The 15,227-nt window shown below is 47.2% G+C and overlaps 1 protein-coding gene across 2 annotated transcripts in view; it reads right to left on the reverse strand.

Moving 5' to 3' along the window:
* The window catches only part of ZC3H3 (zinc finger CCCH-type containing 3), a 139,390-nt gene that overhangs the window by 45,435 nt on the left and 78,728 nt on the right, over positions 1–15,227 (reverse strand). For both annotated transcript variants that reach the window (XM_048286529.1, XM_048286530.1), the window contains one exon: positions 2,431–2,624. In XM_048286529.1, the coding sequence (XP_048142486.1) occupies positions 2,431–2,624 (194 nt within the window). The remainder of the gene's footprint in view (positions 1–2,430; positions 2,625–15,227) is intronic.

Below are 15,227 nucleotides of genomic sequence, written 5' to 3' on the forward strand. Positions count from 1 at the left end.
TATGGGGAGAGATGAAAGATGACATGAAAATACCGATCCACAGCAGTTCCTCGGGTTTTGTGGTTACAAAGCCATCAAGGAATATCTTCAAAATAATTATTAGATGGGGCTGTATTTTACAGGGAATAACCCTGGAAGGGATCTTCTCTCCCCAGGTGGGACTAATTAAACCCAATTCTCTGAATGAGACCTCACTAAAAGACGTGGTTTCAGTGGGGAAAGAAAAATGGGGCGATCGCATCTCCTCCATGCCCTATCACCCCAATCCCCTCAAGAAACCCCATGAGCAATTCCAGTGCCTGAATTGGCAGAAATCCTCCCATCATACCTTTGGCTCAATCCCTCTTCCAGAAATTTGCCTCTAAGCTGGTGTTTCTCCTCTTGGTCCCAACACAGTGATGGATATTCATGGATAGGCCGAATGCATCAGTCCTTGCTATGCTGCCCACAGGAGAATTTGCTATTTCCAGACAAATTTAGAGACCTCCTTGCACTTGGACAAATTAAAAAATTCGCCTTCTTGCTGGAAGGCAGCAAAGCATTCGACCCACCTCTTCCCCAAAAAGAAGTTTATGAAACCTGTTCTTTAAAAAAACCCAGTAATGGAGATTTTAGAGCCAAATGTCTCCAGCACTTCATCATCCTTGTCCTTGGAGAGCTCTGCCAGCAGTTTAAGCCCCTTGGTTTTTGGCTGATCCACTTGGCCATAGAGAGACATCCTTCCTTTGCTTGGCAGCTCTAGATCTTCCACTTTTCCAGTCCTTCCAGCCATCGCTTCTCCCCAGAACTCTTCCTAGTGGTCCAACTCTGTCCTGAAATCCATCCCCTGCTCCATCTAACATCATCCCTGTCCACGTCTTAGGGTTTTTCACCCCTTTTCTTCCACTCCTGCAGGGTATTTCCTGCCTTTGGTGATATCTTCAATGCCCACAGATGGTGCTTAGGGCAGAACCACCCTTGAGCTGCTTTTGTGCAGCCGATTATCCCAATCCAGACACTTTGGAAAATCACCAGTAGCAAGGTCGTGGAAAAAATCCTACATCGGTGGCACTGGGATTTTTTTGGTCTACAAACCCCTGAGCTGCTTTATGGACACCTCTTCTGAGTCTCCAAAGGCTGATCCTTGCCCCTCCTCCTCAGAGGCAGCACCAAAGCCAAGGACTTACCAGGCAGGACTCCAGATTCCAAAAGAATCCATTCGGACACGTGCTCCTGAGTGTGTTCGTCCCTATTTGAGGAGTTGGCAGCAAGGAGGAGGCTGCAGGAGAGTCAGGCACCAAAAATCTGTCCTGAGAAGAGCTGAGTTGTGAAAACACCAACAAACCATTCCTGAACTGCTGCTGAGCCTTCCGTTAATGCTCTCAGAAGGGAAATTACCTGGAAGCGACGCTCCATCGGCTCCACGTCCCTTGGCCACCGCCTCATCCTCATCTCTGCCATCATCAACAGGCAGCTCCACTTCCCATTCCAGAACAAACCTCCTTCCCTCCCTAACCCTGCTCTTTGTGGGTTTAAAACCACCCAGGATGCCCCATAATTCCCACTGGAATTGTGGTGCAGATGGTTTCAAAGGCTGCATCTCTTCTCTTCATGTGCTTTCCCATCATATTTTGGCATTCAAGGCCAAGCCGGACGGGGCTGGAAGCAACCTGGTCTAGTGGAAGGTGTCCCAGGGGGATGGAACCGGATGACCTTGAAGGTCCCTTCCAATCCAAACCACTCCTCATTGCCTCATTTCCAGCATCATCCATAAAAATCCTCATCTCTGCTCCCTTCATCCTTCCAGCCAAGGAAAACATCAGCACAAGGCCATCAGTTTTGCCATTCCCAGTTTAACTATCCCCAAAAATTCTCATTAAAGCATTTAGGGAGCAAAAGTATTTGAGACCAAGAAGAAATAAAAAAAAAAAAAAAACCCCACAGTTAAAATCTGCTCTTTTTTAAGAGCCACACTTGAGGCATCAAACACAGCGGGAACTGAAACACAAATTTAATCAAAGCCACAATCTAAAGCCAGGAATTCATCACATTGGAGGCATCATTCCATGGTTATCAGGAGAATGATCTTCCCAAATTTTTAGGTCAATATTGAACGTAATTTGATGAGCATCTCAAGCACATTCAACCTCCTGGTGCTGTTTGCAGTTACCCAAGACTTTGCTCGTTAAACCAAGTTTAACGGCACATCTCCACAAGCTTGAACTAAGTCTGACGCAAGAAAAACCTCAGTTTTCCTAAACCTTAAATTTCTCCAACATTATTTCCCCTTCAGAGCTACTGTAAAGCAAGAACAGCTCTTGGCACCATGGATGTCCACCACCTTCACATCTGGAATCCTACAAGGCCAGAGGATGGGTCGCAACCCACGGGCTGGGAACAAACAGCTAAAAACTGAATTCAGTAGATTTTGGACAAATTCCTGCTGCTCACCTGCTCTGATGGGAGTTTTGGTGCTCAGGTCCCTGACCCGGACAGGGCCGCTGGAAGTTTTGGAGAGTTTGTTGGCCGACACCCGGTACATGACCCCGCCGATGCAGCAGAAGCCTTTGCTCCTCCAGTGCTGTTGGACGAGCTGGGATTTGCCACCTTGGAGTGAGGGTCGGGTTTGGTTTAACAACGGGGACCTGCAGGAAAAATAAAGTCAAGGTCAGCCCAAATTTGGGAGAATGTCACAAGGAGGTGCTGCTTCATGAGCAAACCATGGGATCAGAGACTCATGGAATGGTTTGGGTTCAAAGGGATCTTCAAGATCTCATTCCAACCCCATTGCCGTGGGCAGGGACAGCTCCCACTAGAATGGAGGAGATCTATGGAAGAACCCGGGATGTTCTTGCTGTTGACAGAGGAAAAGCTCTGATTCCTCATGACTGACACCAAAAGAACGACCTTCAAGGACTCTCTCCCAACTTCTCCCACCCTTGTCTTGCACCTCCAGCCCCGGCAGAAATAAGGAAATGTGGATGCAATCCCATGAGAGAATCAGCAAGGTGAGACCTTCACTGAGCTTAGCCAAGTTTTATGGAGCTCTACAAGCTTTGACATCCCTGCAAGTGCGTCAAAGCCAGGTTGGAAGGGACTCTGAGCAACCTGATCCAGAGGGTGGCAAACCTGTCCATGGCAGGGGTTTGGAACTAGATGGTCTTTAAGGTCCCTTCCAACCCAAAACATTCCATTAGTCTGTATTTTTGGTATCATTATTCCTATTATTAATCAGATACCACAACTTTGATATTTTTATTCTGCCCCCAAATCTGGCTCTTGGGAAGGATTTTCCTCAATCGCCGCATGGGACAAGTCACCCAAGAGCACTTGCATCCCCCATCTGTCACCTGGAGCTGATGCTGGACCTCAGCGGGGTCCAATGGGCAGGGCTGGGGATGTGTCCCCACCTCCTCAATTCTCCCTAAATTCACAAACCCCACCAATATTGAGGCAGTGGGACGCAGATGGATCAGGAATCGCGATCCATTTACTGCTGCCCATAATGTTATTCTGAAGGACCAGGAAGTCCTGAAGTGACACCTGAGGGATAAATATCACAGAATCCCAAAATCTTTTCAGTTAGAAAAGACCTCCAAGGCCATGAAGTCCAACCTGTGACTAATCACCACTTTGTCAATTAGACCAGAGCACTGAGTGCCATGTCCAGGCATTCCTTGAACACCTCCAGGGATGAGGGCTCCATTCCACCTCCCTGGACAGCTCATCCCAATGTTTAAAAACCCTTTCCATGAAGAAATCCCTTCTGATGTCCAACCTGAACCTCCCCTGGCACAGCTTGAGGCCATTTCCTCTCATCCTGTTGCTGGTTGACAGGGAAGAGGCCAATCCCCACCTCTTCATATGTCCCAGAGAGGTTCCTCTGCCACCCAAAATCTTGTCCACTCCATGACCCGACATCTGCTGCACCATCCTACCTCCCTCCCGACCCACAACGCAGCCTCCCAGCTCATTCCTATCCATCCCCCATTATCCAAATAGAGCCACTGCAGCCAAATCAAATCTCCTCCAATATCAGTCGCCTTCCTCATTTAGCGCTAATCCAAACAGTAATTTGTTTATGCAAATTAGAGCTCTAATTTTGTATTAGCCCAAACTATGCTCATAATGCTATTAGCAGAACGTATATAAACCGCGCATTACCGGAGAATATCCGTAAATTAAGATCCCGCTATCCTATCAGCGGAATGCAAACCCCGGAGAGCATTTCCTTTAAATGAACATGTGCTCCAAAGAAAAAGAGAGCTGGAAAATGGAATAGTTACATTTCCTAATGCTGAGCGTGACAGCCTATTCATTCCGGAGGGCTGTTGCCACTGGCTACCGAGCTCGGAAAATTTGCTGCCTGGTTTTTGTGGAAGGGGACGGGAATTCGATAAATTCCTCGTTTCAGTTCCCCCAGGGTCTCCTCCTCATGGAACTGCTCCAGAGAGGAGCATCGAGCCTTAGTGACTCGCAAAGATTCACAGCGGTGGCGCCGTTGGTTGAAGGTGGAGATGGCATGAGGGACACTTGGGTCACTCACGGATCACCCAGCACATCCCAGAAAACTCCAGCAAGGCCAAGGATGCATCCAGCATTGGATGCAAGACCTGAAGAAAGGTCTTGTGGCCATATCGGGGGCAATAAAGATGATATCAAACATCCAATGGCCGGGAGGATGACGGAGAGGATTTTCCCCTTCTACTCTGCTTTTCTGAGATCCCATCTGGAGTTCTGTGTCCAGCTCTGGGGTCCCAGCAGTAGAAGGACATGGATCTGTTGGAGCAAGTCCAGAGGAGGCCATGGAGATGCTCCGAGGGATGGAGCCCCTCTGCTCTGGAGCCAGGTTGGGAGAGCTAGGGGTGTTCAACCTGGAGAAGAGAAAGATCCAGGGAGACCTCAGAGCCCCTTCCAGTGCCTAAAGGGGCTCCAGGAGAGCTGGAGAGGGACTGTGGAAAAGGGATGGAGAGACAGGACAAGCAGGAATGGCTTCCCACTGCCAGAGGGCAGAATTAGATAAGATATTGGGAAGGAATTCTTCCCTGGGAGGGTGCTGAGGCACTGGAATGGAGTTCCCAGAGAAGCTGTGGCTGCGCCATCCCTGGAAGTGTCCAAAGTCAAGCTGGATGGGGCTTGGAGCAACGTGGGGTAGTGGAAGGTGTCCCTGGCCATGACATCCATGGAACTGGATGATCTTTAACCTTCCAACCCAACCCATTCCACGATTCTAATGAAGACGTCACCACGGTTGTGGCAAGACCCATTGCAGCTCCATCCATCTCCTCTTCCTCCCAGTGACACATCCCTGGGAGGCCCCAGGATGCTCCATTCCTTCATTCACAGGGGCTGCAGTGCCAATGGATTTTGGGCTCCTCTTTCCCAGCCAAATCAGTCCCTTCAAAGACTTCTTCTAATTCTATATATATTCCCTATATGTTATCTCTGGGTAAAATATAGAGATATCCACACGCATCTATTTCCATACAGATACACAAATTATTGAACATATATACTCTATGTATTGAAATACAAGACCTATATATTATATAGAACAATAAATATGGATACTTTTGTACATAAATCCATAAATTACTATCTGTATTCTCTGGGCCTTGTATATCCATCAATTATCTCCAGATACTATTGAATATATGCACTGAATACATAGATTGAATCATATATGTTCAATAATATCTAGATATATTCAATATATCTATTTAATAATACCTAGAGAGAGTTTATATGGGGCCCAGATACTATTTTTATTCTTAGCACTTTGTATTATTCATATATTATTGAATATACAGAATATATATTGAATTACATATATTCACTAATAAATAGGTAATAGATATAATATATAACTATAATTTTCTACATATTATACATTTCATATTTTCCTTAAGTCTATTAGAGGGGAGGGAAGAAGCCAGGGGTTCATCCAACATTTCCCACTCTGGTTTGTAGGGAAAGGCTGGGATGTGGCACAGCTGTGGCAGCACTCAAGGCATAGATATATGGATACATAGATATACTATACAGATATATAGATAAACTATATACAGACAAATATATATACAGGATAAATATATTTCAGTAGAATATTTAATATATTTAAATAGATATTGTATCTATATAGTTATATCTATATATTACATGTAGATGTATCTGTATATATTAAAAATATTCTGTATCTATAGAGATATATTCAGTATATATTGAATATAAATTTTATATATGCCTTAATACATTATATTATCACATATACACACATATATGAGATAATATAATAAATTCAAATTTTTTTTGGCTGTAAGGTCAAGAAAACCCAACCCATCCCAAGCCCTGCACAGTCCCAGGGCGTGCTCACACCACCTAAGCCTGACTCACACTGGTTTAAGCACCAGTTTAAGATCCAGTTGGTTGAATCCCACAAATCCTCGAGATATTTATTTTCCTGCCTTGCTGCACTCAGCCACTCCAGTGGCTGCACGCCTCTCTCTTCTTTGGAATTCCTTAGGGATGGCCAAGCTCCAAACTGAGGGAGCCTCCAAACACAGGCACTGTATCAGAACATTCCCACTGAGGCACAGGGTTTGAACAGGATGATTTTTAAGGTTCCTTCCAACCTAAACCACTCCATGAACCTATGATTTTTTCAAGGATTTGGGCGAAGAGCATCAAAACTCATCTCATTCCCCAAAGGGAGTGGGGCTGAACCTCCTCTCATTTAGATTTGTTGGATTTTTGAGGTAGAAAAGTGACTTCTGGGTGGTCTCCAAACAAAGCTTTTGCAGAACATCTGCTCGGGCTGCCAAGGCCCCAGCGCCACCAGACCGAAGCCATGGAATCATCAAATCACAGAATGGTTTGGGTTGAAAGGGACTTTCAAAATCACCAAGTTCCAATCCCCCCTCCATGGGCAGGGCCACCTTCCAGTAGAACAGGTCACTCCAAGCCCCATTCAACCTGTCCTTGAACACTTCCAGGGATGGGGAGTCCCAACCAGGAACTCAGTTTGAGCTCACTGGAGGCTTGGCCACCTCCATTTCCACCTTCTAGGCGGTGCAAATGTCCAAGCAGGGATATCCCCTCATCCTTTTACATATCTAAAATATTCTTTATTAGAATATTTACTGTATTCATTGTTTATTATACTAGCTAGGATACTTATTATATTATAGGAACCCCACGAGATTTAAAATGCAAGGGAAATCACGTTTTATATGGAAAAACCATGCACACAGAGCAGCGCGGGGAGGGCACTCAATTTCCCAACCTTCACTCGCAGGAACCCTTTATTTCCCTCCCATCCAAGTTGTTGCTCCCAAGTGGTTGTGTGGCCCCAACACAGCCACCAGTGTGTGTCCCCCTCCCTCTTAGTGACATCCAAGCTGGCGGTGGCGGGAAAAAGCCACCGGCGAGGGCACGGAGCCGAACGCCCACTCGCTTTTCATCGGCGGCGGGATCCCAGCTCTCCGTGGAATTGTTACCCTAATGGAAAGGACGGCCTTTGGAAATGAACTGTATTGACAAAAGAGGATAAAATTAATGAGATAATAGCCGGGCCAAGGACCTGAAGAATACACCGGGCCCCTCGACACGAGGGCCTTGTAATTCCCTTTCTGCCGCGCATCCTGCGGATCTAAAGAGTCCTCCCGTCCGTCCACAAGGCCCCGCTCCGGCAGGAAATTTCATTAACGCTGGAAAATAGGAAAGGTATTAAGCGTGGATAATGAAGGCCAGAGTGTGAACAGTGCCTTAAGATAGTCTTCTTTCTAGCCTTTGTAATGGGAGGCATGAACTTTCCCTTCAAATCCATTTCTAATCCATTTGAAATACTACAGCAAATTATCTCCCCTTCAGCCCGAGAGCGGCCGGCCAATTTACTCCGAATAGAAGTGACAATGCTCCGGAATTTATCGCCATAACCTTGACTACACAAGGTTGAGGGTTGTCTTTCCCCCACCCCCGGGGTGGACAGTGGAAGAAAAATTTTTAATGAAGAGGGGGTGGAGGAACGACATAAAAATGTTTAAAAACGGCGGCGTAGCCGGCGCAGGTTCGACGCTGACTCTGGGGAAAATCAGAGTCTGGTGCTAAAAACGTTACGAAGGGAAGTCCCAGGCTGATAAAACACTCAAAGCCAGGTTGGATGGGGCTTGGAGCAACCTGGGCTAGTGGAAGGTGTCCCTGTCCATGGCAGCAGTTTGGAAAAATGCTAAGGTCCCTTCCAACTCAAACCATTCCATGATTCTGTCGGGTTGAGGTTCAGCCTTTTCCAGCGCATCTCTTGAAGCAGCAACTTTGCCTCACTGTGAACATTTCGTGCTGGTGCTTTGCAGGTGCTCGTGTCGACCAAGTCTGATTTCCCAGGATTAAACACCACCCTGCTGTGTCCTTCAGAGAATTCTAGAGGCTTTTAGGTGGAAAAAGTTCTCCAAGATCATTCCCCAGCACTGCCAAGACCACCACTAAGCCACATCCCCAAGTGCCACATCCACATGGATGTTAAAATCCTCCGGGGATGGGGATTCCACCAGTGCCTTGGGCAGCCTGTTCCGATGCCTGCCCAACCTTTCCATGAAAAAAAACTTCCCAATATCCAACCTAAACCTCTCCTGGTACAACTTGAGGCTGTTTCCTCTTTTCCTGTCCCTTGTACCCTGGGAGCAGATCCCGATCCCACCTGGATCCACCCTCCTGTCAGGGAGTTGTAGAGAGCCAAAAGTCCCCCCTGAGCCTCCTTTTCCCCAGGCTGAGCCCCCCAAGCTCCCTCAGCTGCTCCTGGTGCTCCAGCTCCATTCCCAGAACTGTTCCCTTCCCTGGACATGCTCCAGGCACAGGGGACAGGCACTGCCCTGGTCCTTTGGTCACACCGTGGCTGGTGTACAAAATTTCCCTCAGTCTTCTCTCCTTGACCAAGTTCACATCACTTGAAAAGAAGAAAATCTGGACCCTTTCTCCAAGCTTTCCTGAAGGAAAATCCCTTAGGAAATGGAAATGTTTCTTCCAACAGCACAAAGTGGACGAAGAGGGGGAAAAAGGGCTCAGCACAATAATGTGGAGTCAATTGTCAGGTGCTGCCCAGCTCAAGGCGCTTTCCTCACCTCCAAACACAGCAAAGCTGCTCAGAATGGAGTAAAACCACCAAAACTTCAGCCGGGAGCCAGCGAGTGATGCTGGGAAAACACAGTTCCTCTTAAAATAATCTATAAAAAGGAAAAAACCAGGAGATTTCCAAGCCAACATGGAAAACAAAGGTTAAAAACAAGGACAAGTCGCTCCAGCGTGCTCAGATTTAACACCCCCATCCCCCCATCAACACAAGACCAAGCGATCCAAAAATCCCACCCAAACCCCTGCAAAAATTCCCTTATATTTGAAATAGAAAATTTTTAGAGTATTTGACGTCTCTACATTAAACACAACCCCACGAGCAGAGCAGGAACATCCCGGCGGCGCTTCCAGCCAGCTGAAACGGAGAGGATTTCCTGGCGCTGGCGGCGATACAAGTGGCTCTTAAAGAATGGTTTTCTTTTACTACTGGATTTCTTCTTGGGCTTAGCTTATATTTTTTTTGGAAGTAATCCTTACATAGTCAGAAATCACATTTGCATGCTGGCATTTGAATCCCAAGGAAAGAGCGGATCATCGCAGGGGCAATGGTTATGGAAAGCAACAGGGAGAGAGGTGAGGAAGGAGGGAGAGCTCATCCATCACAAGCCTTGAAGGTGGCAATGGAAAATCCCCATTTGGGAGAAAAACAAAACCAAAAAAATCATGTTTTCCTCAGTCATTTGTCATTCCTTAGCAAACAACACAGGATTTTAGGGTTAAAAGTGTTCCTCAAACACACCAGGAATGCTTCGAGATGCTTCACCACTTTCCTGTGGAAGCTGCTCTGTCGCTATCCTCACCCACCAGATCCCTGAGGACCCCAAATCTACAGCTAAAAGCAAGTAATTTCACTGAAAGGTTTGATTTATGGGATTTTTATCAACATCGATGTTTTCTCCTTAAAATAAAAAGGTCAAACCTCAAATAAACACTTTCTACATTAAGATTTAATTTATTTAAAGAACCTGATTGGGATAATTCAAATTAGTCACTCCACTGTTGATGATATTTGAGGTTGGAAAAGTGATTGGAAATTAAAAATAGAAAGGGATGTCTCTTTTCCCAACATACACCCATAAATACAGAGGATCCATTAGTTTTAAATACACACTGACCAGCAAAAACTCGTTAATTTACCCATAAACAATTCCCTCCTTTCAATAATTACTTCTAATTATGAAACAAACACTTTTAAAAAAAAACCCCTATTTTAATTTGGTTCCATTGAATCTGAATTTCCATTCAAATGCAGCTTAATGTTAATCTCAAGGAAAAAAAAAATAATCCAGCCCAGATCTCATTTAGCATTTTCAAAACCTGGGGAAAATTATGAATTTCAATGAGCACCTATTAAGCTCCTTAATTACCTAAATAAAGACGTACCTTCCCAATAAATCCCCCTGACCTGGAAAGGAAAATAGTTGCAAATAAATTAAATGGTTATCAACCAATGAGAACAGAGATTCCTCAAAAAAAACCCAAAAAACCAGGAACATGGGATTACACCTGCAGTGAAGGCTTGTGGAGGGGTTTTTCGTGGTTCTTCCCAATTTCCACCTCTCCTAGGCATGAGGCCTTTCCCCAGTCTTTGCATAGACAGGATAACTTTTCTCCTTAAAGAATTCCACTTGGAAAGGCCCAGGTATGAACAAAATATCCCAATATCCCTGCAGTGCCTTCTCAAAGGGCTGTAAAATTTACAGGCACCTTTGGGCTAAACTGAGGGGGAACATTCCATAGAATCATGGGATGGTTTGGGTTGGAAGGGACCTTCAAGATCATCCAGTCCAACCCCATGCCATGGGCAGGGACATCTTCCACTATCTCAAGTTGCTCCAAGCCCCATCCAACCTGGCCTTGGACACTTCCAGGGATCCAGGGGCAGCCACAGCTTCTCTGGGAATTCCATTCCAATGCCTCACCACCCTCCCAGGGAAGAATTCCTTCCCAACATCCCATCTAACCCTGCCCTCTGGCAGTGGGAAGCCATTCCCTGTGTCCTGTCCCTCCATCCCTCGTCCCAAGTCCCTCTCCAGCTCTCCTGGAGCCCCTTTAGGCACTGGAAGGGGCTCTGAGCTCTCCCTGGAACCTCCTCTTCCCTTCTCCAGGCTGGACATTCCCAGCCCAGAGCAGAGGGGCTCCCGCCCTCACAGCATCTCTGTGGTCACCTCTGGACTCGCTCCAGCAGCTCCAAGTCCTTCTGCTGTTGGACCCCAGAGCTGGAGGCAGCTGTGCAGGTGGGGTCTCACCTGAGTGGGGCAGAGGAACAGAATTCCCCACTCCTGCTGCCCGTGCTGTGGGATGAGCCCAGGACACAGGGAATTTCTGGGTTCCAGCACACATAGATGGGGCACATTCAGTTTTTCAGCCACCCATATAAATACCCCCAAATCCTTCTTGAGGCTGCTCTCAATCCATTCTCCATCCAGCCTGGATTTATCTCTGGGATAAGACCTTGGCCTTGGCCTTCCCAAGGTTTGCACTGGCCCAGCCTGTTACGGTCCCTCTGGATGCCATCCCTTCCCTCATGTGTGCCGTTATTCCCTCCCACTGGATTTATTGCCATTTCCCTCTGGAAGCCATTCAGCCCCACACTGCCGTTCCCTTTCACCTCTCCATTGTGTCCATGAAAAGCTGGAGCTCCACATGGCACTTGGCAGCCCCTGCTGGGCTCATCATCCCGCTTGAACCCAGGGAAAGCCCTGAAATCCTGCCAAAATCCTCCAAAAAACACAGTAGATCCAGGATCACCTCGAGGAGCTCAGAGCAGTGGGAGAGGAGAGCTCTTTTCCCTGCCCCTCTTTGCTAAATCCCTGCTATTGTTTGTAACCCAATTCATTCCTGCGGGAGATGGAGAGCCTGGATACAAAACCAGCTCCACGCGCCAAGCACGGAAAACAGGGAAAAAACTTGCCTTGTGATGTGCTGTACTGAAGGATTGGTGTGGCCAGGTGAGGAGGGCAGGGGTGGAACTGTCCTGGGAGAGCTGGGAATGTCCAGCTTGGAGAAAAGAAGGATCCAGGGAGACCTCAGAGCCCCTTCCAGTGCCTAAAGGGGCTCCAGGAGAGCTGGAGAGGGACTTGGGACAAGGGATGGAGGGACACAAGAAGCAGAAATGTCTTCCCACTGCCAGAGGGCAGGGACAGGTGGGATATTGGGAAGGAATTGTTCCCTGGAAGGGTGCTGAGGCCCTGGCACAGGTTGCCCAGAGAAGCTGTGGCTGCCCCATCCCTGGAAGTGTCCAAGGCCGGGTTGGATGGAGCTTGGAGCAACCTGGGATAGTGGAATGTGTCCCTGCCCACAGAAGGGGGTGGGACCTTCAAGATCTCTTCCACCCCAAACCATTCTTTAAGCCTGGCCAGGGCCTCACCACACTCACAGGGAAGATTTTTTTCCCAATATCCCATCTAACCCTTCCCTCCTTCCTCCACCACTGCCTGTTCCGATGCTTGACAACCCTTTCCATGAAGAAGTTCTCCCTGACATCCAATCTAAACTTCCCTTGGCACAATGTGAGGCTGTATTCTCTTGTCCTCCCCACTCCCTGACAGCCCAACTCCAAACCATCTCCTTGGTTTCTCTCCAGCCTTGGGCCTGATCCCACCCACAGCGAGCCCCAGCAGGATCCTCGGAAACATTTCCAGCTTCTCCAGCAAAGTCTGCGCTATGAAAACATCTCCCTGGAGAAGAGACAAAAGACCCTTTGGAGAAGACAATTTGCCCACATGAAGCTGTTTTCAAGGTAGGTCAAGTCTCAGCCCAAACCCCCCTGCCAAGGTCCCGTTAAACCGCTTAGGCTGAGCCTGAGAATGGAAATGCTGACGGTCCCTAATACTCGGCTTTCCATCCTGCTGCTCTAATGCCGGCGGCGGATCAGTGATTACACCGGGAAGACCGGGAACTATTGTCCCGTTAATTAGATTCCTTTCACCCCCATTAGCTCAGGCGATTGGACAAAGTTCGTTAGGGTTTAACTCTGATTAGCTGAAATGGAGCTCGCAGCGTTCCAGGCAGGTGTTGCCGGCTTTAGTGGCACCGTTTGGGAAGCTCCAGGACCTGTGTCCATGTGGATTAATCCTTAATCCCTCCCAGACAGTGTCCTACCACCCTCAGTGATGGGCTAAAATCAGAGGGAAAGTGAGAGCAGGTCCTAGACCTTCCCGTCCTGGCACAGAAGTGATACTCCTCCCTCTGCTCATCCCTGTAAATCCCATTTCAGAGCTCTGGACGTGCTCCAAGTGCTGGAATATCCCAGGAAGGCTAATTGCCGAGGATCATTCCAATGCTGTGTCCGTATCCCAACCCAAACAGCTCCAACTTTGAATATTTATCACAATAATCAGCCAGACACGGAGCCAAATCCCACTGGAGGCTTTCCCTCCTGCCTGCTTTCCAAAAATACCTGGGATAATTGCTTTTTCCGAAGATATTTTCCCTTTAAATGCTCTTTTCCTCACACAGGAAACAGCAATAATACTATGAAGAGCCAGAACAGCTGATACATTTTAATTAAAGCAAATATCTCGGACAAGGAGCAGGATTCCATGGAAAAACAGGAACTCAGCACGGAAGAGGTTAAAGAAGTTCAGCGGGGCCACGCTAAAGGGAATTATCCGCTGGGAAAACACCAGCTACTGGCTGCCTCTGGAAAACCCCATGCCCACGGCTTGGACTAGGGGTGGATACACATCCACGGACGATGCATTTTGAAAATTAAATTTAAATTTGATTAATTAATTGAAAATTAAAATTAAATTTAGCTACAAAGGCAGGGAGAAGTGTATAAATGATTTTTTTTTTCCCTGAAGAGTTGATTTTCCTGCCTTTATATTAAATTTAAGGAGTAAATAACAAAGTCAGGTGTTGACTCCAAGCTTATTTTTCCAAATTTAAAGCAGGTAGTTGGATATCCATGGATTTATCCAATATTGTGGTCTCCACATAATTTATAAGCTGATCCACAAAACAACTGGAGCAGCACTGTCAGCTCTGATTCCTTGGCATGAACTCTCAGCATCCCTGTAATTCCATGATCCAGCAAATATTTATTAATATCAGTGTTGTGCATGCCCAGATAAGTGTATATACACACATATATGGAATCATGGAATCATGGAATCACTTAGGTTGGAAAAGAGCTCCAAGACCATTGAGTCCAAGCTGTCACTCATCCCAAACTTGTCACCCAGACCAGAGCACTGAGTGCCACTTCCAGGCATTCCTTGGACACCTCCAGGGATAGGGATTCCACCACCTCCCCAGGCAGCTGATTCCAACCCTTTCCATGAAGAAATTCCTCCTGATGTCCAACCTGAACCTCTCCTGGTGCAGTTTGAGGCTGTTTCCTCTCGTCCTGTTTCTCGTTCCCTGGGAGCAGATCTCAAACCACCCCCTGGATCCACCCTCCAGTCATGGAGTTGCGGAGAGCCCAAAGGTCTCTCCTTTTCCCCAGGCTGAGCTCCCTCAGACACTCCTGGTGCTCCAGTCTCTTCCCAGCTCCATTCCTTTCCCTGAACACCTTCCAACCCCTCAACGTCTTTCTGGTGAGGGTCCCAAAATTCCTGCCAGGATGGGAGGTGTCCCAGCAGTGCCAGCACAGGGGGATGGATGCAACATGGCTGGTACAAGTCAGGTGCCAGTGGCCTCCTTGCCCACCTGGGCTCATGTCCAGCTACTGCCACCAACACCTCCAAGTCCTTTTCCATCTCTCCAGCCCTTTATCCACAAGCCCAGAGCATTCCACGAGGTTGCCGTGATCCAGGTGCTGGATCCAACACTTGGCTTTGTTGACCCTCACACCGTTGGCCTCGGCCCATCCACCCAATTTCTATCCACACATAAAATACACATTATATATATTTTATAAATGTAGACGTGCATAATTAATAAATAGAGATCTATAAAAATTTGGATCTGCTTCCAAGAGAAAGAGAAAAAAAAAAGGCCCGACACTTCTGAGAGCGTCAGTCCATCAGATACTCACCGGGAAGACACTTAAAGGAACTCAGCTCCAACTCAGAACATACAGAATGGATAAAAATGATTCAAAGGCCCCCATCAAGGGGCAGGGGGTTGGTTCCTTGTCCTAATTGCATTGCCTACATTCCAAAGGATATCGCTCCATT

Source organism: Corvus hawaiiensis, chromosome 26 (assembly GCF_020740725.1).
Source record: "Corvus hawaiiensis isolate bCorHaw1 chromosome 26, bCorHaw1.pri.cur, whole genome shotgun sequence".
In the NCBI taxonomy this organism is placed as follows: domain Eukaryota; kingdom Metazoa; phylum Chordata; class Aves; order Passeriformes; family Corvidae; genus Corvus; species Corvus hawaiiensis.